We start from the raw sequence: 25,349 nt of genomic DNA on the forward strand, positions 1-25,349 counted from the left end.
AATATATCTTATAAGTTAGTTATATGAGTTTTGATTAAAGGCAAGTTCCCTTTGAACTAAGTGAATGTTGGTTTGTATGTTGGTTTGCACATAACAATAGTAAAATTTGATGATAACTATTTGATTTATAAAAATCAAGAGTTTAAAACAATACAAAGATTAGGATAATATTGTAATAGTATGAATTTTGGCATTTATCATTTGTTCTACATAATTAATATGAATATATTTACTTTATTTGAGAGAGTGTGGTTTCTTCTTATACAAGATAAATATCATCTTGTAGAAGAAAGATTTTACAATTAATGATTAAGTATCCCCAAATTGTTATTGTTATGGAATAGGTTGGTAAGTTTCCCAGGGAGCCAAACCATTTCTTAATTGAATAAAACATGACTAAAGTAACCATAATTTATCTACTGAAAACAACTGAGACTTTTCCATCATTAGCTCAGATTATTGCAATCTGGATGAACCTTCTGTCCAGTTCAGATTAATAATGATAGGATCTCTTTGTTTTAGCATGGAACCGGGCACAAAATGTGGAGCCAGAGAAATTGCTCCAAGTGAGTTTGTTTGGGGAGGGGTGGGGTGGCCTCAGATTTCACTTCCAGGCTCACTTCCAGATTGCAAAATGATGGAAACTGTCACAAAAAGGTATACAGTGGAACCCCGACATAAGAGCTGCTCTACTTAAGAGCAACTCGAGATAAGAGCTGGGAGGGGAGAGATATTTTTGTTCTACTTACAAGCCCAAATTCGAGATACAAGCGCCAAGGAGCTGTCTCCTGAAGCCAAATGCTAACTTCCGCGTTCGGCTTCAGGAGACAGCTGCGAAGCGGCGCGCGTGTTTTAAAAGGTTGCAGCCGGCCTGGGGAGCTCGGGGGGGTGCTTGCAGCTTTCTTTCTTGCTCTTTTTCTTTCTCTCTTTTACCTTCCCTTCCTCTATTTCTTCTTTTCTTTCTCCTTCCCACCTTCTTCCCTCCCTCCCTCCCTTCACTCATTCCTCTCTTACTCTCCCCTTTCATAAGTTTCCTTGCTTCCTTCCTCTGTTCCTGTCCCTTCCCTCTTTCCTTCCTTCCTTCCCACCCTCCGTCCATTCATTCACCCATTCCTCTCTTGATCGCTTAAAGCCGGTCCCTGGTGCAAAAAGGGTTGGGGACCTCTGTCCTACAGGATTGGGTGGCAGAGAAGTTGAACATATGTAAATTTAAAAGTTTAAGAAAGTTTACAAGTTAAGTGAAAGAAACTTCATTATTCATTTATATGTACATGTACATTTCTTCATTAAAAACATGTCTTTCTGCATAATTTAGACTAACTTTGTGAGTTTTTTGAGGGCTGGAACCAATTAAAATTATTTACATTAATTCCTATGGGGAAAAGTCGTTCGAGATAAGAGCTGCTCGACTTAAGAGCCCAGGTCCGGAACGAATTAAACTCGTATCTCGAGGTACCACTGTATTGAGATACTCAGCTTTTGCAATAGATGTTGGGCTTAGTCAGATTTACTGATATTGCTTTTGGGCAGTAAAGAGAGTTTCCTGAACAAAATTGTAGATAAGCTATCGCAGACAGTTCTCTTAAAACAGAGCTCTTATAAAATTGAACATTAAGTAATATGCTAATTTACATTTCCAAACTTTGAACTGGAGGAATCAGCAAATGTATGATACTTGACTAGACTGATATTTAGCAAGATATTGGCATTTATAGCCAAAGAAACATGCAACCTATTGTAGCCTTCTGTTAAAATGAAGCCTTCTGTGAACATAATATACTAGTCTGGAGCAAATATATCTTTTAAATCTATAATTTCCACTCATAAATTAGTTTGGTTAACAAATAAGATATAAACAAGCTTAACATGGTTTCTTCCCCTGCAGATCGGCTGATCTAAGTTTGTCTGTTTGTAGTCTTCTGTTCTTTAAATTATTGATCATTCTAATTTCAGTTGGAATCTGTGTATGCTAGTGATTTCAATAATTAGGCAACCAGAATAACAGACTAGCATAGTGGGAAGGGACCTTATTCTGCCCCAGCACCGAGCCCCAAATAATTACACAATAAGTTGTCTTGGCTGACATCTGTGGGAAAAAAATCAGGTGCTCAGGCATGAAAATGTGCCACTCAGACATTATACTTTTCCACCCACACCAAAAAAAATATTAGACAGAACATTAGTAGCAACCTGTTCGCCCAGTACCAGAAATATTAGTGCAGTCCACATCCGTGTATGCGCACTGCATCACAAAAAATGGCAATTCACTCAACTGCACCATCTGCGCATTTATGCAACAGCAAACAGCATGGCAATTCCCTTACATGTGCCATCAAGACATGCATGCAACATCAAAAACACAGCGATATAGGATGGGATTTCCTGGGCAGGTTGACACTTCAGGTTCACCTGAATTGATCTGAACTGGGTGAATGCCACCTCTCAAGTATAGCTATATTTGCTGCCTTGACTCATTTATGAAAAGGCAAGATGAAAATATAATAATAACAAAAACAGCAAGAATCATAATGCTTGATAAATCCCAGTGCAGTGATAAAACAGTAGAAAGAAGTTCAGTCCCATTTTACAGTATAAGACTGAAGATGTCAAATCAATATCATTCCATTCTCCCCACAGCCCTCACAGATTGTAAGCAGAAGCAATAAGGGCCTTTTATGACCACATCACTCATTGTCACTCTCTGTTCTCTCTTTAGATCCAAGGCAGAAATCCAGATCAGATTCTGATATTGCACTAGAGCAAACTATAACAATTAATAACAGGTTCACCTCTGATGGTAGCACAGAATAAAGCAAAGCAAATGAATTGATGGAATATTCTGAATTTGGGGAGTGCCTTACTCCCCCCCCCCATGCCTTCTCCGCAGGAAAAGGATGTGATTATATAGATATAGAAAATGGAAGAATGACTTCGGAACGATTTCCAAAATGGGAGGGACAATCAATTCATTTCCATTGTTTTGTTGGTTTTCTGCCTGCAAACAAGGAAACATGGCAAACAGCAACATGCAGGAATTCCCATTATGTCCCAGAAGTAAAGTGTTTCAGTAAGTAATTCTTCCCCTTTGTAGTAGATATTGCCAAGTATAAACAAAACAGGTCAGATGCTGTCCTGACCTTACTTTAACCTTATTGAAGTAACATCCTACAGAGATGTCAGCCTGTTCTTGGGGTTGTTTTGCCTGTTAGGCTGATGCTTGCACTGCTGTCTCTTCTCAAGAGACTCTAAAGGTTGTTTTGAAGCCTACAGTTTGCAAAAAAAAAAAAAAAAGTATACTAAAGCCTTAAATGAGAGAAGTAAAAGAAGAGTCTGATAAAATATAAACAGAAAAATAGGGTTCTTCTTCATCAGCTTCCTCTTCTCTTCACACCTTGTCATCTCTGTGAATTAGATATCATGCAGAGTATGAATAGCCTTCCAAGAACCATAAATGATGTGAGCATGTTGCTCTTTTTTGCTTTTAGAAACGTGTGATCCTTATGTACGTTTTTATTATGGCCGTACTGTTTATAACTTCCGGAACAAGTATATAGAAGGTGACAACATTACATTTACTTGTGATAGCGGATATTTTTCTGCAAACCAGCAATCAACAATTACTTGCACAAAAAATGGGTGGTCACCTGCTCCAAGATGTATCCAGCCAGGTAAGTTTTAGGAAGGTTAACTAAAATTGCCTGACTTGAAATTGCTTACCATGCTGTATATGTGCACTTATGCTGTATATGTATACACAGGTATGCATACACACACACATGCATATGTGTGTGTGTGTGTGTATGTATGTGTCACATATTTTTGCTATATATATATATATATATATATGTATGTATATGTATGTATGTATATGTATGTATATGTATATGTATGATGCATGCATGCATGTATGTATGTATGTATGTATGTATGTATGTATGTATGTATGTATTTCTAAATGAGAATTTGTGATAATTTAGCAGCAGGGAGTAAAAGAGATCCATATTTCTACAGGGAATTGTACTGTGACTGGGAATTAAGGTAAAGTTTATGTATATACATATAGTTGTGCCTATGTGCCTATCATTTATTTATTAAACTTAATGCCTTATATTTCTTAGATATATTTAATATTTTCTTTTTTTATAATGAACAGTTTAATCATAATACCTATACATATGTATAAAGTAATTATCCTGTAAGATTAACATCAAATCATGATTTTATTTTGGGACAAGGTCTATAATGCACAAGCAAAATAAGAATATTACAATTTTCTACCTTTCTATTTAATATTTAATATATTTATATTTGATATATTTAATATTTTCAATTAAAAAGTGACTTTTGATTTGAAGAAAAATATTTCAGATGAAGTTTGTTAACAAAAAATGTTTTCATTATATTTCTTATTTTTGAAGACACAGTGATGTGTTTTGATGTGCAAAGGAGATTTAGGTTTGTTTCAAAAAATATCTGAGGCCTAGTATAAATTGTATTGAGAAGTATACAAATATAAAATAAATGAATAAATGGCAATTATTAAGGAACAGTAAAAAAAGAAAAAGGTAGTAAACATCAAAATTACTGGTATGTGATAATACATTTTAATATATATCTTGCAACTAAAACAATTCACTGCATCAAACAAATTTTAAAAATCTCAGTGTGTGTGTGTTTGATAGCATTTGCATAAAATAGCGCCGGCAGACTCACCCCGCTGGCGCAGTTTGCAGGAGGGCCGGTAAGACACCGGACCCCTGGCGGCCGCCATTTTGGATCTCGGTGTCGCGCTGGAAATTGCCAGCCCCCAACGACATTGAGAAACATCCAGTAGTTAGAGAGTTAATTCTGTCTAGTAAGATAGCTCCTCCTGTGTGATGTAACCTGTTTGCTCACATCCTGTCTCTTCTTGAAGAAGAAGGGCGGTCCTTAATTAGGAGACATCTTTCCTCCGTACATCCTTAGCCAGAGGATGTGCTTTTTTGTAAGATAGCTCCTCCTGTGTGATGTAACCTGTTTGCTCACATCCTGTCTCTTCTTGAAGAAGAAGGGCGGTCCTTAATTAGGAGACATCTTTCCTCCGTACATCCTTAGCCAGAGGATGTGCTTTTTATGTCTCTTCAGACTTTTATTGTTTTTATACTTTTCTAATAAAAACTAATTGTTCATTTGAACATGCTTTGTCTGTACTTCAATACCCATCACCTCTGGAAGCTCCCGGCTCACTCCTCACGGGCTGAGCGCCTTGTCTAAGGTAAGGGGGTCTCTCCATCCCGACACTCGGCCGAAGTCTCGCGAGGCGAGACTTCAGCCGAGAATCAGGCCAAGCATGGCCTGCATGCTGACGTGTCCGGGCGGGGCTTACCGGCCCTATTTAAGGGCGCGTAGGCCCGGGCTCGGCCTTTTCGCCCGGACAGCCAGCTAATAGCAGACACTCGGCTGAGTGCTGCTTGCGGTGGCCATTTTGGGCGGCCTCGTGTTGTGGCCACCATTTTGTTGGCCTTGCGGAGTCTGGCGAGAAGGCTTTTCATCCATCGGTGTCAGCGGTTCGGCAGCGAGCTTTGACAGTGCGGCGGCGTGCCGCTGGTGGCCGCTTTGTCCCCCTCGGGCCCGAGGGGGATTGGTAGTACTCGCGGCAGGGGTTTTCCCTCAGGGTGGGGGCTTGGGGGCCGTTGGGGAGGAGCTGCTTGGAGCTTCCCCCCCAAGTGTGGGGGGGGGGCTTGGGGGCCAAAGGCGGGGACTCTGCTCAGTGGTCGTTTCGCCCCTGGTAAACAGCGTCAGCTGGGGGCCCGCAGTGGGGGCAGTAGCAGGTGGGGGTTCTTCTTCCCCTGAGGGGGGTGTTCCTTCAGTCTTGTAATCACTCAGGCCTCTCCCTGGTTAGGCCTGTGGCCATAGTGCTTAGGTGGTAGATTGTTTAATTCATTAAACTTATATTTTTCATTTGGGATGGCTCCAAAGAAGAGGCAAGCTCGGGCCCCCCCAGCCCAACCGGTGGTGCAGCCTAGGAGGACTTTGTGGCCTTCAGCCCGGGCTCGGGCTCATTTGGAAGGGACCCCTGAAGCAGTCCCACCAGTGGGGGTGGTGGAGTTTGTGCCCCCAGCCCCTCAACTTGATTTTTCTCCTTCTCTTCCATGGACCAGGGTACTGGAGAGGCTCGACGAGTTGGAGCGTTGGCGGTCAGGATCGGGCCCGGGCGGGCCCCTCCCGCATGCGCCGGCGGCCCTGGGTCAGGCGCCAGAAGAGAAGGCAGCCCAAGCCAGGCAGATGGCCCAGACCAAGCAGATGGCCCATACCGGGCAGGTGGCCCAGTCCGGGCTGATGGCCCAGCCGGGGCAAATGGCAGCGTTACAGGGCCCTTCAAGGATGGGCCCCCCGTGGATGTCTTCGACCCCCTATGGGACAGGTGAGGCTGCACCACACATGTCCTCCACATCGCTCCTCCCCTTACACGGTCCGGGGTTTAACCCGCTGGTTTTGGGGAGTGGAGCTAGTTTCTTGGGGTCCCCTTCAGGCACGTGTGGCCAGGTTTGGTCCCCGCCGGCTCAGTCGGCTGTGGCGCCCCCTCCAGGTGTAACTTTGCCACTGGGGCCCGGGGTGCCCGGGGCGGGGGGTTGGACCCCTCCAGCACCCGCTATTATGCCCCCGCCCCCTTTCGTGTACCCACCGGGGCTGGGGGTGTTAGGGATGGGGCCCTAGTTCCTCTCTCTGAAATTTGCCCAGCCGGGTTTCAGATATGGCATCAGCCTCAACCCCAGGGAAGGGGGGGAGGAGTGTCTATTATAGCCAGGGAGAGCCTTGGCTTGCGTAGACTCGTTGCCTCAGAGATTGTGGGCTGCGAGTCCCTCCTGGTGAAGTTGGACTTAGGGGTCCAGGTGGGCATGTTCCTCATGTACCTGCCTCCCAGCTGCATGTCACAAGCCCTGCCTGTGCTACTCGAGGAGGTAGCCGGGTTGGCAGTGGGGTTCCCCAGACTTATTGTCTTGGGGGACTTTAACCTGCCGTCGCTCGGTGAAACCTCTGGACTGGCACAGGAGTTCATGGCCACCATGACAGCCATGGACCTGACCCAAGTAGTACAGGGTCCGACTCACGAGGGGGGGCATGCACCCGACATGGTATTCCTCTCTGAGCAACTGAGTAATGGTCTGAGACTAAGGGGCTTAGAAGTGTTGCCTTTGTCATAGTCGGACCATTTTCTACTGCGGCTTGACTTCCTGGCTCCAATCCTTCCCCGCAGGGAGGCGGAACCGATTAAGTTGTTCCGCCCCAGATGCCTGATGGATCCAGAAGGCTTTCAGAAGGCGCTTGTGGTTATTCCAGATACACTCGTACACAGTTCGGCAGAGTCTCTGGCTGAGGCCTGGAACAAGGCTGCAGCGGAGGCTCTTAACCGAATTGCGCCGTTGCGACCTCTCCGCGGCACTAGACCCCATAGAGCTTCATGGTTCAACGAGGAGCTCCAGGAGTTGAAACGCCAGAAGAGACGTCTAGAGAAGCGATGGAGGAAGAGTAAGTCCGAATCCGATCGAACACTTGTAAGAGCACATATTAAGACCTACAAAGTGGCGCTCAAGGCGGCAAGATGCGCATATCATTCCACCTTGATTGCATCAGCAGAATCCTGCCCGGCCGCTCTGTTTAGGGTGACCCGCTCCCTTCTTAATCAGGGGGGAGTTGGGGAACCCTTGCAGAGTAGTGCTGAGGATTTTAACACGTTTTTCGCTGATAAAATCGCTCGGATCCGAGCGTACCTCGACTCTAATTGGAATACAGAGTCGACTGACAACGAGTCAGTTGAGGTGACTGGGGCACGTACTTGTCCATCTGTCTGGGAAGAGTTTGATCTGGTGACACCTGATGAAGTGGACAAGGCCATTGGAGCTGTGAGTTCCGTCACCTGTTTACTGGATCCCTGTCCCTCCTGGCTGGCTTCGGCCAGCAGGGAGGTGACATGGAGCTGGGTCCAGGAGATTGTCAATGCTTCTTTGGGGAGGGGGTCCTTCCCAGATCCCTACAAGGAGGCACTTGTGCGCCAACTCCTCAAGAAGCCTTCCCTGGACCCAACCATTCTCAATAACTATCAACCAGTCTCCAACCTTCCCTTCATGGGGAAGGTTGTTGAGAAGGTGGTGGCACTCCAGCTCCAGCAGTCCTTGGAAGAAGCCGATTATCTAGGTCCTCAGCAGTCAGGATTCAGGCCCGGCTACAGCATGGAAACTGCTTTGGTTGCGCTGATGGATGATCTCTGGCGGGCCCGGGACAGGGGTTTATCCTCTGTCCTGGTGCTTCTTGACCTCTCAGCGGCTTTCGATACCATCGACCATGGTATCCTTCTGCGCCGGCTGGAGGGGTTGGGAGTGGGAGGCACTGTCCTTCAGTGGTTCTCCTCCTACCTCTCTGGTCGGTCGCAGTTGGTGTTAGTGGGGGTCAGAGGTCGACCTCTAGGTTACTCCCTTGTGGGGTGCCTCAGGGGTCGGTCCTCTCCCCCCTACTATTTAATATCTACATGAAACCGCTGGGTGAGATCATCCAAGGGCATGGGGTGAGGTATCATCAGTATGCAGATGATACCCAGCTTTACATCTCCACCCCTTGTCCAGTCAGCGAAGCAGTGGAAGTGATGTGCCGGTGCCTGGAGGCTGTTGGGGTCTGGATGGGTGTCAACAGACTCAAGCTCAACCCGGATAAGACGGAGTGGCTGTGGGTTTTGCCTCCCAAGGACAACTCCATCTGTCCATCCATCACCCTGGGGGGGGAGTCACTAATCCCCTCAGAGAGGGTTCGCAACTTGGGCGTCCTCCTCGATCCACAGCTCACATTAGAGAAACATCTTTCAGCTGTGGCGATGGGGGCGTTTGCCCAGGTTCGCCTGGTGCACCAGTTGCGGCCCTATTTGGACCGGGAGTCACTGCTCACAGTCACTCATGCCCTCATCACCTCAAGGCTCGACTACTGTAACGCTCTCTACATGGGGCTACCTTTGAAAAGTGTTCGGAAACTTCAGATCGTGCAGAATGCAGCTGCGAGAGCTATCATGGACTTTCCTAAATTTGCCCATGTCACACCAACACTCTGCAGTCTGCATTGGTTGCCGATCAGTTTCTGGTCACAATTCAAAGTGTTGGTTATGACCTATAAAGCCCTTCATGGCACTGGACCAGAATATCTCCGGGACCGCCTTCTGCCGCACGAATCCCAGCGACCAGTTAGGTCCCACAGAGTTGGCCTTCTCCGGGTCCCGTCAACTAAACAATGTCGGTTGGCGGGGCCCAGGGGAAGAGCCTTCTCTGTGGCAGCCCCGACCCTTTGGAACCAACTCCCCCCAGATATCAGAGTTGCCCCCACCCTCCTAGCCTTTCGTAAGCTCCTTAAAACCCACCTCTGTCATCAGGCATGGTGGAATTGACATGTTCCTGCCCCCTAGGCTTATAAAATTTATGCATTGTACGCTAGTGTGTATGATTGGTCTTAATTTGTGGTGTTTTTAAAGTAATTTAAATATTGGATTTGTCGTTCATTGTATTGCTATTGCTGTGAGCCGCCCCGAGTCTGCAGAGAGGGGCGGCATACAAATCTGATTAAACTAAACTAAACTCCCGAGGATCACGTGGAGGGACGCCATTTCCCTTAGGGCCATTCACCGGGTCAGGCGTAGAGTAAATAAGGCCCTGGGCAGGATAGTCAGGGAACTAGGTGGGGTTGTAGTGGCCCATCCCCTCATCACTGTAGATCGGCCGTGGCTTTACCGGGCCGATGGCGTTCACCTGTCAGAACAGGGGAACGCCATTTTCTTACAGGACCTGCAGCGGTCTCTGCGTGAGCTGGCGCAGCTAGAGGGGGGAGTCGGGGGGCCAAGATAGAGATCTGACCCCCGATCCGTGGCAGGTTAGGGGCGGAAAACTGGGTGGTGGTTTAGCAACTGCGTGTTCTCCTTTGGGCATCTTTGGGGATGATTGACAGGTTCTCTCCAAGCTTGTGGTGGAAGCGACCTGAGCAGTTGGGGGGAACCTGTCTTTGGGTCCCGCACCTTTAAGTCCCCTGTTAGGGGTTAGCCGGCGGGACCCCCCTCATGCAAGTGCATGGCAGGGTCTCAGGTGAGGGAGGGGTCCCTCACCTGGACTAGCAGGGAGCTACGCCCATAAGTTGCCCAGGAAGTTTATCTGACATCATCTTTCCGTCCCGGAAGCAATTGTTTGACCCTGCAGGTCCATTGTTTGGGTCATAGTTGGGTATGTTAATTTATGCTAATTTAGTTGAATAAATTATGCTAATTTATTATTAATAAAAATGACCCAGTTTAAATCCAGCTCTTGTGTCCGTGTCGTTACTCCGTCTCTTCTGCAAATAATTACGCCTGTGCTCTAAATACTTTCACAATTGTATAACTCTATAGAAGTCTTAAAATATGACAATTCTCTAATTGTTGTCAGTGAAGCAGGGGTGGGTTCCTCCCAGTTCGGACCAGTTCCATAGAACCAGTAGTGACCCACTGATGATGTCACTGAACTGGATTGGTCAGTGCCGGTCCATAAAGACTGCCATCTTTTTTCATCCATCTCGTTTACTACTTCTTCCTTACTAAGTTGTAACATCCCCGTCACAATAGTTGTCATTATTTCCCCTAGATTTTTATTTTCTATTTCAATTACATTTTGGAACCTCAGATAATATGAGCATCTCTCTAATTCGAGTTGGATGAAGGAGTTTTCTAATTCTCTGTGGGAGTCTTTTATTTTTTGATCAACATATTCTATTTTTTTTCTTTTTGTTCTATTTTTTCCCCCACCACTACTATTTTTTGTTCATTTTTTTGTGTTGCCAATTGGGTTGATTCCAGTCTATTTTCCAATCTTAATATATCAGTTTTCAACTCCTTGTGGTTATTTGTAATAAGTTCTTGCAGTTTCATCATTGTCTCCTGCATTATGTTTAAAGTGCTGTTCATATTCTGCATTAATAGGGTTCCCTCCTTTTCTTTTTCTGCATTTAACATCTCATCTATTTGCCTCTGTGAGGCTGCAGATGCTGTATTCCCTGATGTTGTTGAGGTTGGTTTTTTGCTCCCTCTAGGTTGGTAGTTGGCCATTTCCTTTATGATTTGGTTTTGTTTTTCTAAAATACTATAGATTCTGTTCCATATAATCATAAGAAATACTTACTAAAGTTAGGTTTGTAATTCATAAAATAATATATAAAGATTAAAGTTTAGAAAAATTACTAATACCAATCAAATACTATAAACAATATATAACAATGTAAATACAGTTTTTCAATATATTATAATTAATTGTGTCTACCAAAATTGCTATACTTTATAAAGTTGCTATAATATATAAGACTATATAAGACTAAGTTATTCTAATTATTATGTATATCTTACTTATATCTAAATAAATCTATTAATTTTGAATAAAAGAAATGACAAAGGAGGGATTCAGTGATAAATTCAAAATGAGAGTAAATCTTAAACACAACTTAATAAAGGTAGGTAAATATATACTATAATAATAACAATGTAAATGTCAGTGTATAAACTTATTCTATATAATAAGACAAAGGAAGAAAAAGAGAAGAAATCAAAAGTGAAAAGGAGTAATTACTTCTTCTTCTTTAGTACTAGTGAAGTTTCAAAGTTCAAAATTTCAATGTTTCAATGTTTCAAATTTTTCAATGTTTCAGGGTCTCTAAGTTTCAGAGTTCAAAGTTCCAAAGTTCCAAATTCCTTTCTCAGTGCAGTAACAAAGTTCCAATTTGTAGATTCTCCTTCTCTAGTTTTATAGTTCGAAGCGTTGCTTAAATGTTTCTTCCATTACTCTAATGTCTCAGTTTTGGATCTCTTCCGCGGAGTGATCTATGTTAGTATGGTGCCTCTCGACAATCCCCGCCACCTAGTTCCAGTATAATTCTCCTGTCAAGTTCTTTCCTTTTTTAATTGTTTAGGATATTTTCTTCTAATTTCTTAAAGTCCTTGCAGTCTCTTCCAAGTCTTTATGCAACACGACAAACTCAAAATCTTAATGTTTCTTATATCGGCAGTTTAAAGCCTCCCGTTTGCTTTCTGTTCCTGGCCACTTCCGTTCACAGCTGCCTGTCAAACTGCACGGCTAAGAGAAAAGAGCAAACCCGATCTGATAGTTCAAACAAATCAAGCAGTTCAAATATTTCAGATTGAGATTTATATGGTTTATATAGTACAGTGTGATGATATGAAAAGCCCCTGGGGAGAGTTTTCAGCTCCACTTGGAGAGCTGTATTTTTATTCCAGAGAGATCAGAGTTCTAAATACAGTAAAAAGTCAGTGCCTTTTCTCCCCCTCACCATCGCCGCTTTTCATAACTTGTAAGGCAATTTCCCACGATCTCCTTATGAAGCTATCTCTTCCTTTTTTTTTTTCAAAGTTTATATTTTCCAGTGCTGGAAAATGTTCTATTGAAAAATCACAGTATACAGCATACGATATCAGGTTACCGTGGGGTGGAAAGATCTGCGTGTCTCACTTGCTTCCCTCTGCCATGGCTCCCTGTGATTTCGGGCCCGCCGTACTGGTGATAGCTGAGACGAGCGCTTTTGATCCCTGATAGGGAGGGTGTCCTTCGCACCTATTTTAAAATGCCTTTCCCAATCGGTGCCCGGATTGTCCCTCTTTGTCCACGTCATCCTCCAAACGATCTGTGCCTCGAAGGGTCTCAGGGAATAAAAGAAAAAGCCGCCACAGGGGGGAGAAATCCCTCCTGCAGCTGCTTCACCACATGCAGCCAAACATGTAAAACCAAAAAAAATAAAAAATAAAATAAAATTCCGGCCCTGTGCATGCGGTCACCATCTTGAAGACGCCAGCCAGCAGTGAGATAAATTAGAACCCACTCTGCTTGGGTCCCCTCAACTGTTCAGTACCAGATATGGTGATCCATGAGAGAATCCATAAAAACCACAATATGTTATAGGATGACAAAATGGCTTTCTCCTATTTACAGCTAGACACCATTTCCCTCCCCTCCTTCCCATTTTTATTTGGTTTCCCTTCCACCCTGAAAGCAAAAAGAAGCAAAGGGTGGGGAGAAGAATAACTCAGACTATTGCTATGATTTTCTACTCCTGCAATCAGGCTATGTGTGTTTGTGTGTGTGTGTGTGAGAGAGAGAAAGAGAGAGAGAGAGACAGACAGACAGACAGACAGACAGAGACAGAGTGAAGAAACAGAAAGAGAGAGGAAGAGACAGAGAGAGAAAGAGAGAGATGTGAGAAGGAGAGAAAGAGAAATGAGAGGGAGGGAGAGGGAGAGAGAGGGGGGAATGAGAGAGTGTGAGAGAACATTACACATGCCTTCGGATGTTTTTCCCCTAGCTTGCACATGACTATTATTAGAGCCAGGAAATGTAATGGATTGCGTAAAATGTGGTGAAACTCACTTACCAATGCTCTTGCTTAGCAAACAAAATTTTAGGTTCAATTGTGGTCATAGGTCAAGGACTATCTCTGCCTTCCTCTGGATGGCAACCTTGTCCTAGTAAATTCCTCCTTTCTGGCCATTTTCCTCACTGTTAGAAGCACTAAATTTTCCTTTCTGTTAAAGGCAACATTTCCTGGCCCTTCCAGTTATGTGCAAGCTAGGGAAAAACATCCGAAAGCATGTGTAATATTCTAATGTATAGAAGTCATGGTTAAATGTGTGGCAGAAAGTGGACTCTGGATGTGTTTTGCAAATGAAGTAAGTGAGGTGAATCTCTCTCTCTCTCTTTCATAACGACATCACCAGCAAGTCACCACTAGTTCTATAGAACTGGTCCTAACCAGGAGGAACCCACCCCTGCATCATGCTAACTTATGTAACTTCGGTTCACATAAATGAACAGAATGCAATGCATCATGTTATTTCTATTACTGTATGTGTCCCTACACCTAGCCAAAATATATCATTGCAGTTTTAGGGATCAAAAACCCTAGTCCAGTGATTGTGAACCTATGGCACGGGTGCCACAGGTAGCACACAGAGCCATATCTGCTAGCATGTGAGTTGTTGCCCTTGCTCAGGTCCAACATGCATGTGTGTGCTGGCCAGCTGAATTTTGGCTCACACAGAGGCTCTGGGAGGGCATTTTTGGCTTCCAGAGAGCCTCTGGGGGGATGAGAGAGAGAATTAGTGCCCTCCCTCGGTTCCTTTGGAGCCTGGGGAGGGTGAAACACAAGCCTACTGGGCCCACCAGAAATTTGGAAACAGGCCATTTCCGGCCTCTAGGGGCCTCCAGGGGGCAGGGAAAATTGTTTTTTCCCTCCTCAGGCATTGAGTTATGGGTGTGGGCACTCGCACATGTGCAATAGCATGCATGAGTGCATGCTTTTTCGGCACCCAAGGAAAAATGGTTCGCCATCACTGCCCTAGTCCATATGTGGTTTCCTTTGCGATGGGGCACTGTAACAGCACCTAAAATAGAATGTAGTTGGAGTTTTCAAAACTCTCCTTGTGCATTCTAATCTTTTCCAGATTCACATATAAATTATATATCTTTTCATATCAATTTCAAGAGATGTTGCATATTAATAAGTTTGGGTGTCAACAGCATCTTAAAAAGATTAAACCTTCCCAAGTCCTCAGAGAGGGACAGCATGTAAGTCCAATCAACCAACCGAATGAATGAATGAATGAATGAATGAATGAATGAATGAATGAATGAATGAATGAATAAATAAATAAATAAATAAATAAATAAATAAGTGAATAAATTCCAAATCTCCTGATATTGTCACCCATTAAACTCCAAAGGATTTGAACCAGAATACAGGACATTCAAAACACAAGTGAGAATCTTCAGCCCATGATCCACATGTAAGAATTCCAATACAGACTCAGATCAGCCACTAAAATATGGAATATATATATATATAGCTTATATGGCAGCATGATTTATTTTATATGATTAAAGGAAAAATTAAATGCCCTAGGTTTCCATAAGAAAATAGCTGTGAAACTGCCTAATCAGATACATTAATTTCCCCACTCAATCTACCTATGGATTTTTCAATGTATTTTATACAGCTTTTCTTAGCAGCCTTTTAGCCCATTTATTCATGATTTTGAAAAGAGGCAATCTTCCTCTGGCTCCACTGATTTCCCAGATATTTTATAAAGAGTTTGCATTTTATAAACAGAAGGATTCACATTTTATACTGTCTTTTTCCATTAGAAGTTGTTCGTACGTGTAAGAAGGTTATTATATTGAATGGGAATTTTCGATCGTGGCAACAGAGTTTTCAGATTGGTGCTAAAGCCAAATATAATTGTCATGATGGTTATACAATGCCAAAAGGAGACCCTGAGGCAGAGATTCAGTGCCTTACAGAGGGATGGAGCCCAGAGCCTGAATGTATCAGTAAGTAAATACAATTCCATTGGAAGATAGATTGAAACAAAGACATAGAACCTTATTCTATGAAGAATAGCCTGATATAATAATTTGTAAGTTTAGGCTCATTGTATAAAATTATTGTTCTTGTTCATGACTTGAAAAAAATAACTTGCAATCTCAATATGTGTACACTTTTATTGTGAACATACAATTTGCATTTTATTCTTGTCTTCCCAAGAACTGATGCCACAAATATCATTTAGATGCAAACAGAAAACATATATTATGGATTTTCCATTTACAGAGGGAGTTATTTATCCTTAAACTTGTAAAAGGGCAAGAAAATCTATTGAGCACCTGTCATGTTCTCTACACAACATATAATCAAGCACAAAATTCACTTCAGATTCAAAAGCAAAAACTGCTGAAAGACACAAAGTGCTCACATAGTTACTGTCTACAATGTAGGTAGCCACAACTACAGCACAATCCTGAAAAACTATGTACAGTATATGTGTTCAGGTGCTAGAATCATGAAAGTGCCTGTAAGACCAAATTGTCTAATGTGCCCCACTAACCTGGTTAAAAACAACTGACCCTGTTTGCCGAAATCATTAGTTTGAAGCAGTGAGAGCTTATTTATAGCAAGTCATTATTTGCTTCCTGCATATGCCTGTATCTCAGAGGCCATTCTTTAGTGAGAAGACTCAGACTCATGAGAAAAGGACAGTGAGACCAATAATATCCACTCTTTGATTCCACAGAGACATGCTTAAAGCCATCTGAACGTGATTTTACCTTCACCACAACTAAATCTATTTTCTTTCCTGGAGATGAACTTCACTATGAATGTAAAGAGGGGTTTGAAATTACAAAAAATACCATCGATGAAACCATAGTGTGCACTGAGAAAGGATGGGAACCTGTTCCTAGCTGTGTGTGTAAGTTAATGAAGCATCAGTTTAAGAATCCAATTGTCTAAATCAATTCTTCAAGAATGTTTTCCTGATGATTTCCATAATGTTGCATTTATATTTAGGTATACTTAAAAGTATTGTAATCCTAAATTATTTTTCATAAACTGGATTTTTAAATATAAATTTAAAAAAGGTAGAATAATTAAATTGTTTCTTTAATTTTCTTCCCTGTTTTTCCAGTAATTTCTAAATATTAGCTATAACCTTTTCAATAATAATCTATTTATCATATATTTACAGATGTTAAATAAATAACATAAATAATATAAACAATAAGAAGGATAACCATATCTCATTATAATCATTCACCCATAGTTCATGTCTGAGAGAGCCAGCAAGATACAGTGGTACTAGACTAAATGCAGGGAAATCCAGTTTTAAGTCTTCCCTTCAATTCAGAAAGCAGCTGGCTCTATTTCCCAAACACAAGGTCATGTGAAGCTATGCAAAACTTTCTCAACCACATTTCCAAACCAAGGTTAAATACTGGACTAAAATTGTCCAGTATTAAGCAGTGCCTAAGATCTCATACAGGCTTCTTTAATGAGCCAGAAGGGACATGGATTTATAGAAGAGATGGCTGAACTCCCAAACATAAGTACCTAGTCCACTTTGTCAGGTCCAACAGTTCAAACTGCTCCCAAATAGGATTCCTTCCCAGGCATCTGCTCTGAACATGCAACAAGGCTGGCATTTAACTATGAACTTATCTGAGCATTTTTTTTTCCTAACAGATTATGAACAAATTTCTCTTTATGTTTCTACAAAACAATTTTCAAACCCCATTTATTGAAAAGGTCTTGTGCCATTCTAAACATGACCATGGAGCAACTATTAGTGCATGCAGTAGGGGTACAGAAGGATTTGTCATCCTCACAGCCACATGATAGACCTTAATAGAGCTCTAACCCATATTTAGTCGTCTATCCTTTTTTGAGTGCCAGCAATATTCTAGACATTTCTTTTGTCCTTTCATCTCCCTCAGCTTTTTCATAAGCCATGGGAAATGGCAGGATTCCCAAGATGAGATATTGCATGGTTGCTACCTACCTCAGCCCCCCTCTTATTTCAACTGACTAAGTCTTTGGATGGACTGTAAAACAGATGTGCAGGAACAACTACCCAGCTCCCCTGAAACCTATGAATCCATCATCTAAGACAGGCCAATCTAATGGACCCATAGAGACACTAGATAATCCCATAATAATCAGTGTGTAATTTAAGACACTGGAAGCTCTCCCAATTCCAGATCACACAGCCATTTCTCCAAAGGAAACTAGATCTGGAGCTTGATCATTATTCCATGTTGAGCTCTGGATCAGGATTCACCAACAGATCAGACCTCAAGGACAACTAAATTCATAATTTTAAATCCTGCTGACCATGAATATGATCTGCCTAATGACCACCTGGATGGGCGTGGCCAACTTAATGTCACTCACATCAAGAGGCAACTCACCAGCCTCTATTCTTCCCTCCCAGCCATTCTTCACCTGCCCATGCAACAGGAAACAGTTTTTGCAGCTAAACAGCCACCACAAGAAAAATTTGGTGAAACAGCTGGCTCAGTTCAAATTGGATCTGGCTAAGAAGGAGGCTCAGCAGAAGCACCTCACTGAAGACTACAAGCATAGGCTTTCCAAGCAGAAGGAAGACCTGCAGATGTGCAAGGCCAGAAACTGGAGCCCGGAGGCTCGGTGGGCTGAGATGGTCAGCCAGTTTCAGGCCATCCAAAGCCCTGCACCAGGAGGCTGAAGCAGACCCCAAGTCAGAATTTCTGTTCCTCTCCAATCTGGAAAAAAAGGGGGAGACTCTCTGCAGCAACACAAGCATTCATTGCACATATCTATCCCAAAGGCCATGGTTTGAGGACCCCTGATTTAGTGCAATTAAAAAATGCAAATAATTTTTGAGGGTCACCAAAATTTTCTCACGGACCACCAGTGGTCCAAGAATCATTAGTTGGTGTCCCTTGGTCTGGAAGATCTGAAATAAGCCCATGACCATCAAGATAGGCATGAACTCCTGAGTCATTTTATCCCATACCCAGAGAAGGCAAATGGAAGTCTTCTGAAGTCTGGAGAATCACACTTTCATCCTAGAAATGGAATGAAGGAGCTCAAGTAGGGAAGTTATTGTACAAGCAGGAACAATCCCCGTTAATCGCTAGAGTGCAATTTAATGAACAGGGTCTCACATCTGGTGATACATAGAGTAGTGCCTTCAGAAGCCATAAGGGATTCCTGGATGACAATCACCACCAATACTTCATTCCAGTATAATACTGGAAAACTGAGGAATGTATAATGCAACTCATATTGCATTTAAAGAATATAAAATCATGTTTATTTTATATATAAACATCAGTGTCTTAAACTGTCTGGCAAACAGTTTCATTCTGAAATAACTTTATTTTATTTTATTCAACATTTGTAGAGCTATAGTATGTGAAACTCCTGTCTACAACTACGTCTCCTCCAAACAACTGATTTAACTGTTGTTCATAAGATCATACACCATAACGTCCTTCCTATTAATGACTACTTCACCTCCAACAACAACAACACAATAATAGATACAAACAAAATGTAAATCGCTCCAAAATTGATTGCAGAAAGTATGACTTCAGCAACAGAGTGATCAATGCCTGGAGCTCACTACCTGACTCTGTTGTTTCTTCCCCTAACCCCAAAATCTTCAACCTTAAATTATCTACTATTGACATCTCCCCTTTTCTAAGAGGTCTGTAAGGGGCATGCAAAAGCACACTATTGCACCTACCATCCCTGTTCTTCTCTCATATTATCCTATTATCCTAATAATGGAATATCCATTGGAACAATGTCCTTCCACTAATCTTGAAGATCCATCTATCACATTCCAGGCATCCTTTCTCCTTGTCCACTTCCAAATCCCCATCTTCTATCTTGGCCCCTGCCTCTGCCTCTGTCCCTGCCTCGGGACACAAAACCTCTCCTTTCTCTTCCACTAAACTTCAGAATCCTTCTTTACTGTCTAAATCATCCTCTGCCCCGTCTCTTACATTCCAATATCTTTCTAATTGGCTTAAACCAAAACTCCTTGCTGGAGAGACGGAGTAACGACACGGACACAAGAGCTGGATTTAAATTGGGTCATTTTTATTAACATAAATTTGCATAATTTATTCAATACTTTGCATAAACTAGCATAATCAACTATGACCCGGAACTGGACCTGCAGGGTCAAACAACTACTTCCGGGGCGGAAATGACGTTATGCCAAAAAACATTCCTGGGCAACTCATGGGCGTATCTCGATGCAAGTCCAGGTGAGGGCCAGGCCGTCACCTGCGACCCTGCCATGCTGTGCATGAGGGGGGTCCCACCGGCTAACCGGAATCCGGGAATTAAAGGTGCAGGACCCAAAGACAGGTTCCCCCCAGCTGCTCAGGCAGAAACTCCCTCCATGAGCTTGCGGAGAACCTGTCAATCATCCCCAAAGATGCCCAAGGGAGAACGCGCGGTTGCTAAACCACCCCAGTTTTCCGCCCCTAACCTGCCTACCCAAATGACCAAAGGTAAGCCAATTAACCTAATAAATGCAAGCACCCCCTAACCGCACATCCATCACCTCAGTGTGGAATGGGCGAAAAAACAGCTCTGCTAAGAGGCAGAACTGCAAAAAATTCCCATTCGGCCCCCTAAGGGCGACCCCTAAGCACACTGCAAAATAGTGGAGGGCGGGCGGGTGTCTGCTCAGATAAGCAGTCCGGGCGAAAAGGGAGAGCCCCGGGCCTGCTCGCCCTTATATAGGGCAAGCAGGCCCCGCCCGGACCAATCAGGAGCCTGGCCAATCAGGCCCTGATCTCCCGAGCGAAGTCTCGCATCGCGAGACTTCGCCCGGGATCCAAAATGGTGGCCGCCATGAGGGACCGTGTCTCCCGGTCCCTCCAGCAAAGCCTGCCTGCCGGGTAAGTCCGGCGCTGCCCTTGCTGGAGAGACGGAGTAACGACACGGACCCAAGAGCTGGATTTAAATTGGGTCATTTTTATTAACATAAATTTGCATAATTTATTCAATACTTTGCATAAATTAGCATAATCAACTATGACCCGGAACTGGACCTGCAGGGTCAAACAACTACTTCCGAGGCGGAAATGACGTTATGCCAAAAAACATTCCTGGGCAACTCATGGGCGTATCTCGATGCAAGTCCAGGTGAGGGCCAGGCCGTCACCTGCGACCCTGCCATGCTGTGCATGAGGGGGGTCCCACCGGCTAACCGGAATCCGGGAATTAAAGGTGCAGGACCCAAAGACAGGTTCCCCCCAGCTGCTCAGGCAGAAACTCCCTCCATGAGCTTGCGGAGAACCTGTCAATCATCCCCAAAGATGCCCAAGGGAGAACGCGCGGTTGCTAAACCACCCCAGTTTTCCGCCCCTAACCTGCCACAGGAGTGGGGGTCAGATCTCTATCTTGGCCCCCCGACTCCCCCCTCTAGCTGCGCCAGCTCACGCAGAGACCGCTGCAGGTCCTGTCAGAAAATGGCGTTCCCCCGCTCAGACAGGTGAACGCCATCGGATTGTAATAAGGGGATGGGGCACCACCACCCCACCTAATTCCCTAACTGTTTTACCCATAGCCCTATTCACCCGTCGCCTAGCCCGGTGAATGGCCCTAAGGGAAGAGGCGTCCCTCCACACAAGCCTAGGTAATATTTCTGACCACACCACTTGCGTGGTGGGCCATACCTCACGAAGCCCTCGCAGGTCTTCGCGTGCCTGAATGATCAGCGCCAGGCCTCCCAGTATGGTCAGGTCATTGCCACCTAAGTGCAATACCAGCCACCTGGGTGCGGCCACAGGACGCTGCCCACCCAAACCCACTTGGGCGCGACTCCAGGAGCCGCCCCCCATACTGCCGGGCGCAGCCACAGAATGCTGACCGCCCAGCAACGCCGGTAGGAGACCCTCCCACCGCATACCTCTCCGGCCCATCCAGGCAACCCTGACCCACTGCCCCAGGGACAGCTGGGTCCCGACGGCGCTCCTGGCCGCCAGGCGGCCGGCCCAGAAAATCATGCTGTGGCCACACAGCAGCGCCGCCGGTATCACGTTAGCCTGGGGACCTGCAAGAGGACACACACACAGAGAGGTTACCTAGCCTAAGCCCTGCCTAGGATCCTCAGCGGGCCTAACAGAACCCAGATATGCCGCTGACCGCCAGCGGCCGATCTCCCGAATCCACTGGGCCGGGAAACCAGAAAGTGCCGTGCTAGTGGCGGCGCCGATACGGAACAATGCATTCCCTAACCGGCGGGATCCCTGCCCACCTGGGCCATTGCCCTGGATACTAAAGCCCAAAATTGCAAACAGGTCGGAGGGGTACCGTCCCAATGCCTAAACAGGTACCCCGGACCTGACCCCCGCAGAAACAACAAAGCTATAGGGCGGCCACCGTACACACCAATTGGTCGGCGGCCGCACTAAGCTAGATGGTAACCCCTCTGCGTAGCTGATCTGTCTTAGACCCTTTACCACAAGGGACACCCCCCTAGTCTAAAGGCCAGATCAGCGTACTGGAAGGCACGGAGTGAATTGACAGCCTGAGATGAGGCCAGGCCTCGCTGACCCAAAGGGGCCCCAAAAAAATATGACACAAGTCGCTGCCCAAAAAAAACCCGGGCCTCTTACAATGAGGAACACAGACTGTCAAAACCACGTTGATTAAAGACAGCTGCTCCACCGTCAGAGCCTGACAAGTGTCACCAGGGGCCCCCGCTTGCTCCCTCATACAGCCTTCCAGCACCTTCCGGATGCAAAGTCACCCGAAAAAACTGCAACCCCCCCCCCCGCCTTGGACAGAAAGGCGAGGCCGGCTAACCAGGACCGGATTGTCCTAACTGACAGGCCACGCTGCCCAAGCTGGACGCAGAACCCGGCCAGGCGCTATACAGGGACAGGCCAGCAAAGCTGGTAACCCCTGCCCTGCCTGAAAACCCCAAACTCCTACCCGCACACTGGTATGCCCCAAGGGTGCCGGGCGCTACAGACAAGGGGATTGCCCGGGATGCCTCGTCTCCCCACCACTCTGGATCCCTCCCAGACTCCAGAGGTGGCCGGGGAACTCGTCGGGCACCTCTCGGGCCCACAGGGCCAGGGTCCGAAACCTGGACAACTGACCATGGGACAAGGCATCAGCGACCCCGTTATCCAACCCGGGGATGTGCCTAGCCAAAAATAATGCATTTAGGGACAAGGACCTGCGCACAAAATGTCGGACAAGCCGCATGACCCTGTCGCTCTTAGAAGACAGGGCATTCACCACATGGACAACCGCTAGGTTGTCACACCAAAAGTGCACGGTCTTGTCCCTAAACTGCTCCCCCCAAAGCTCTAAGGCCACTATTAAGGGGAAGAGCTCCAAGAACGTCAGGTCCTTAACCAACGAAGAGGCACTCCATTCCGGAGGCCATGCAGACCAGCACCACCAGTCACCTAACACTACCCCGAAACCACAAGTCCCCGCGGCATCAGAGCAGAGCTGCAACTCAGCTTCCAACAGAAGCTCGTGCCTCCAGAAAGACAAACCATTAAACCTGACCAAAAATTCCCGCCACACGCCGAGGTCAGCCCTGACCCCAGCGCAGAGGCGGGTACGATGATGGGGCAAACGGAGCCCCTTCATCGCATCGTATAACCTCCTGGAAAAAGCCCTACCAGGAACAACTACCCGACAGGCAAAATTAAGAATGCCTGCCAATTCCTGAAGCTGCCGTAGGGTCACCTTCCGGCAGCCCAGCACCTCAGCAAGCTTCCTCTTAATCTTGACCAACTTCTCTAGGGTCAATCTGGAAGATTGCTCCTCTGAGTCTAATTCAATACCCAGGAAGGTAATCCTGGTGGTGGGGCCTTCGGTCTTCTCAGAGGCTAAAGGCACCCCCAAGTGAGCACAAAGGGCTTCGAAGTCCCGCATCAGAGCAAAACATTGCTCCGAATGCACAGGCCCCGCCAACAGGAAATCATCAAGGTAGTGAACGACCGTACCCAGACCACTTTGCCTCCTGAGCGCCCACTCCAAGAAGGTGCTAAAACTCTCGAAAAGAGAGCACGAGACAGAGCAACCCATGGGTAAAGCTCTGTCCACGTAATAACCCCCCTCGAAATGGAAGCCCAACAGCTCAAAGTCGTCTGGGTGTATGGGGAGGAGCCGGAATGCCGACTTAATGTCGCATTTACCCATAAGTGCTCCCACCCCACACGTCCTAACCATCGTCATGGCTGCATCAAAGGATGCATACCGGACTGAACACAGCTCGTCAGGAATGAAGTCATTCACTGACTCCCCTCTTGGAAAAGACAAATGGTGAATCAACCTAAATTCACCACTCGCCTTTTTGGGGACCACACCCAAGGGAGATACACGAAGATTCGGGAAGGGCGGTTCCGGGAAGGGCCCAATGACCCTGCCCTCGGCCACCTCCTTCCGAATCTTCTCCCTAACAATGTCTTCATGTCCAACAACTGACCTAAGGTTGTCAGACATGAAGGCCCTCCTAACCCCCATGTAAGGGATCCTAAATCCCTCCAAAAAACCTAGCAAGAGAGCGGCCGCTCTCGAGCGAGGGTGGTAGTCACCCAACCAACCCTCAAGCACCCGTAAATTAATTGGGCTGGGCCCCTTTTCCCCCAGCAGGCGGGGGAGGCTTTGGGAGGCCCGAGCCTTTCTTTTCAGGCCCCTTCTTGGGGCGGGGGCACACGGCTGTGGAATGGTTCCCCCCACAACTCCCGCAGGCGTGACGAAACCTGCACATGGGACGAAAACACGCCCCCTTTGCAGCGAACTCGTGACACACCAAAGAGGCCCCTTTTCCAACGGCGCCCACCACGGCCTTGGCCGGCGCGGGCGTCACGGGCTCCTCTTCCATAAAGTGACCGCTATCGGTCCTATCACAGCCCTCCTTCCCTGACATATGCGTGGCCTGGAACCACAGGTCCGGAACCACCATATCCCAAGGCAAGTAGGGGTCATGGGCAATACGCATCCTGAACCCCTTGTCGTAATGCCTCCATATGGTGCCCCCATATTCAAAGTGGGCCCTCGCAATAAGGTCGATGTACTTCAGCAAGGCAGCGGCCCTACCCGGCTGCCTCTGAATTACCACTGACGCAAAGGTCAAAAAGGCGTACAGCCAAGAGCTGAAGCACTTTGTGACCTTTGTTTTCTTAACCTTCTCCCCAGGCACCACCTCCTTATCTTGCTTGGGGACCTCCCTGTTAAGAATGGAGAAAAGATCGACATACTCCCCCCGCCATATTGCTTCTTTCACTGACGGGTGGAGATGATACCCTAAAGGCGTTGCGGGCAACCCACAAGGGATGGCCCCGGGCTTGATGCTGGCGAACGGGTCCCACACCGTGGTGGCCCCCGAGCCCAGCACACCAAGCCCCGGTGGATACATAAAAGGGACCGGTGGCATAATGGCCGGTGGAGGAGGGATCCAACCCCCCACCCCCGCCCCGGTTGGGGCAGGTACCCCTGGCGCCCCCACTGGCGGAGCCGGCGGGGACCAGACCTGTCCACAGGTGCCTGCAGCAGTCCCCATAAAGCTGTTGCCACCCCCCAATGTGGGCGGGATGAACCCGGGACCCTGCACGGGAAGGAGCGGTGATGTGCCTACATGTGGTGCAACCTCACCTGCCCCGTAAGGGGTAGAAGCCATCCACGGTGGGCCCATCCTTGTTGGGCCCTGGAACGATGACCACTGCCCCGACTGGGCCATCTGCCCAGTGTGGGCCGTCTGCCCAGTGTGGGCCATCTGCCCGGTGTGGGCCATCTGCGCGTTGTGGGCCACTTGCCCGTCTGGGGTTGACTCCTCTTCGGGGTCGTTGCCCCATGCTGCGGTGGCAGTCGAGGGAAGCCCCTCCGGGCCTGCACCCGACCGCCACCTCTCCAATTCATCAAGCCGCTCCAAGACCCTGGCCCAGGAGAGAGAAGGGGACATCTCGGGTTGAGGGACCGTGGGTATAAACCCCGCCACCCCCCCC

General features: G+C 46.3%; 1 protein-coding gene across 7 annotated transcripts in view; it reads left to right on the top strand.

Annotated features, from left to right (window-relative positions):
* The window catches only part of LOC139166873 (complement factor H-like), a 1,233,958-nt gene that overhangs the window by 49,060 nt on the left and 1,159,549 nt on the right, over positions 1 to 25,349 (top strand). For 6 of the 7 annotated variants that reach the window (XM_070751055.1, XM_070751048.1, XM_070751051.1 and 3 more), the window contains 3 exons: positions 3,486 to 3,668; positions 15,183 to 15,368; positions 16,109 to 16,285. In XM_070751055.1, coding sequence (XP_070607156.1) covers positions 3,486 to 3,668; positions 15,183 to 15,368; positions 16,109 to 16,285 — 546 coding nt within the window. The remainder of the gene's footprint in view (positions 1 to 3,485; positions 3,669 to 15,182; positions 15,369 to 16,108; positions 16,286 to 25,349) is intronic. The other variant, XM_070751050.1, reaches the window with a different exon arrangement.

The sequence above is a fragment of the Erythrolamprus reginae genome, chromosome 4, assembly GCF_031021105.1.
Source record: "Erythrolamprus reginae isolate rEryReg1 chromosome 4, rEryReg1.hap1, whole genome shotgun sequence".
Lineage (NCBI taxonomy): Eukaryota > Metazoa > Chordata > Lepidosauria > Squamata > Dipsadidae > Erythrolamprus > Erythrolamprus reginae.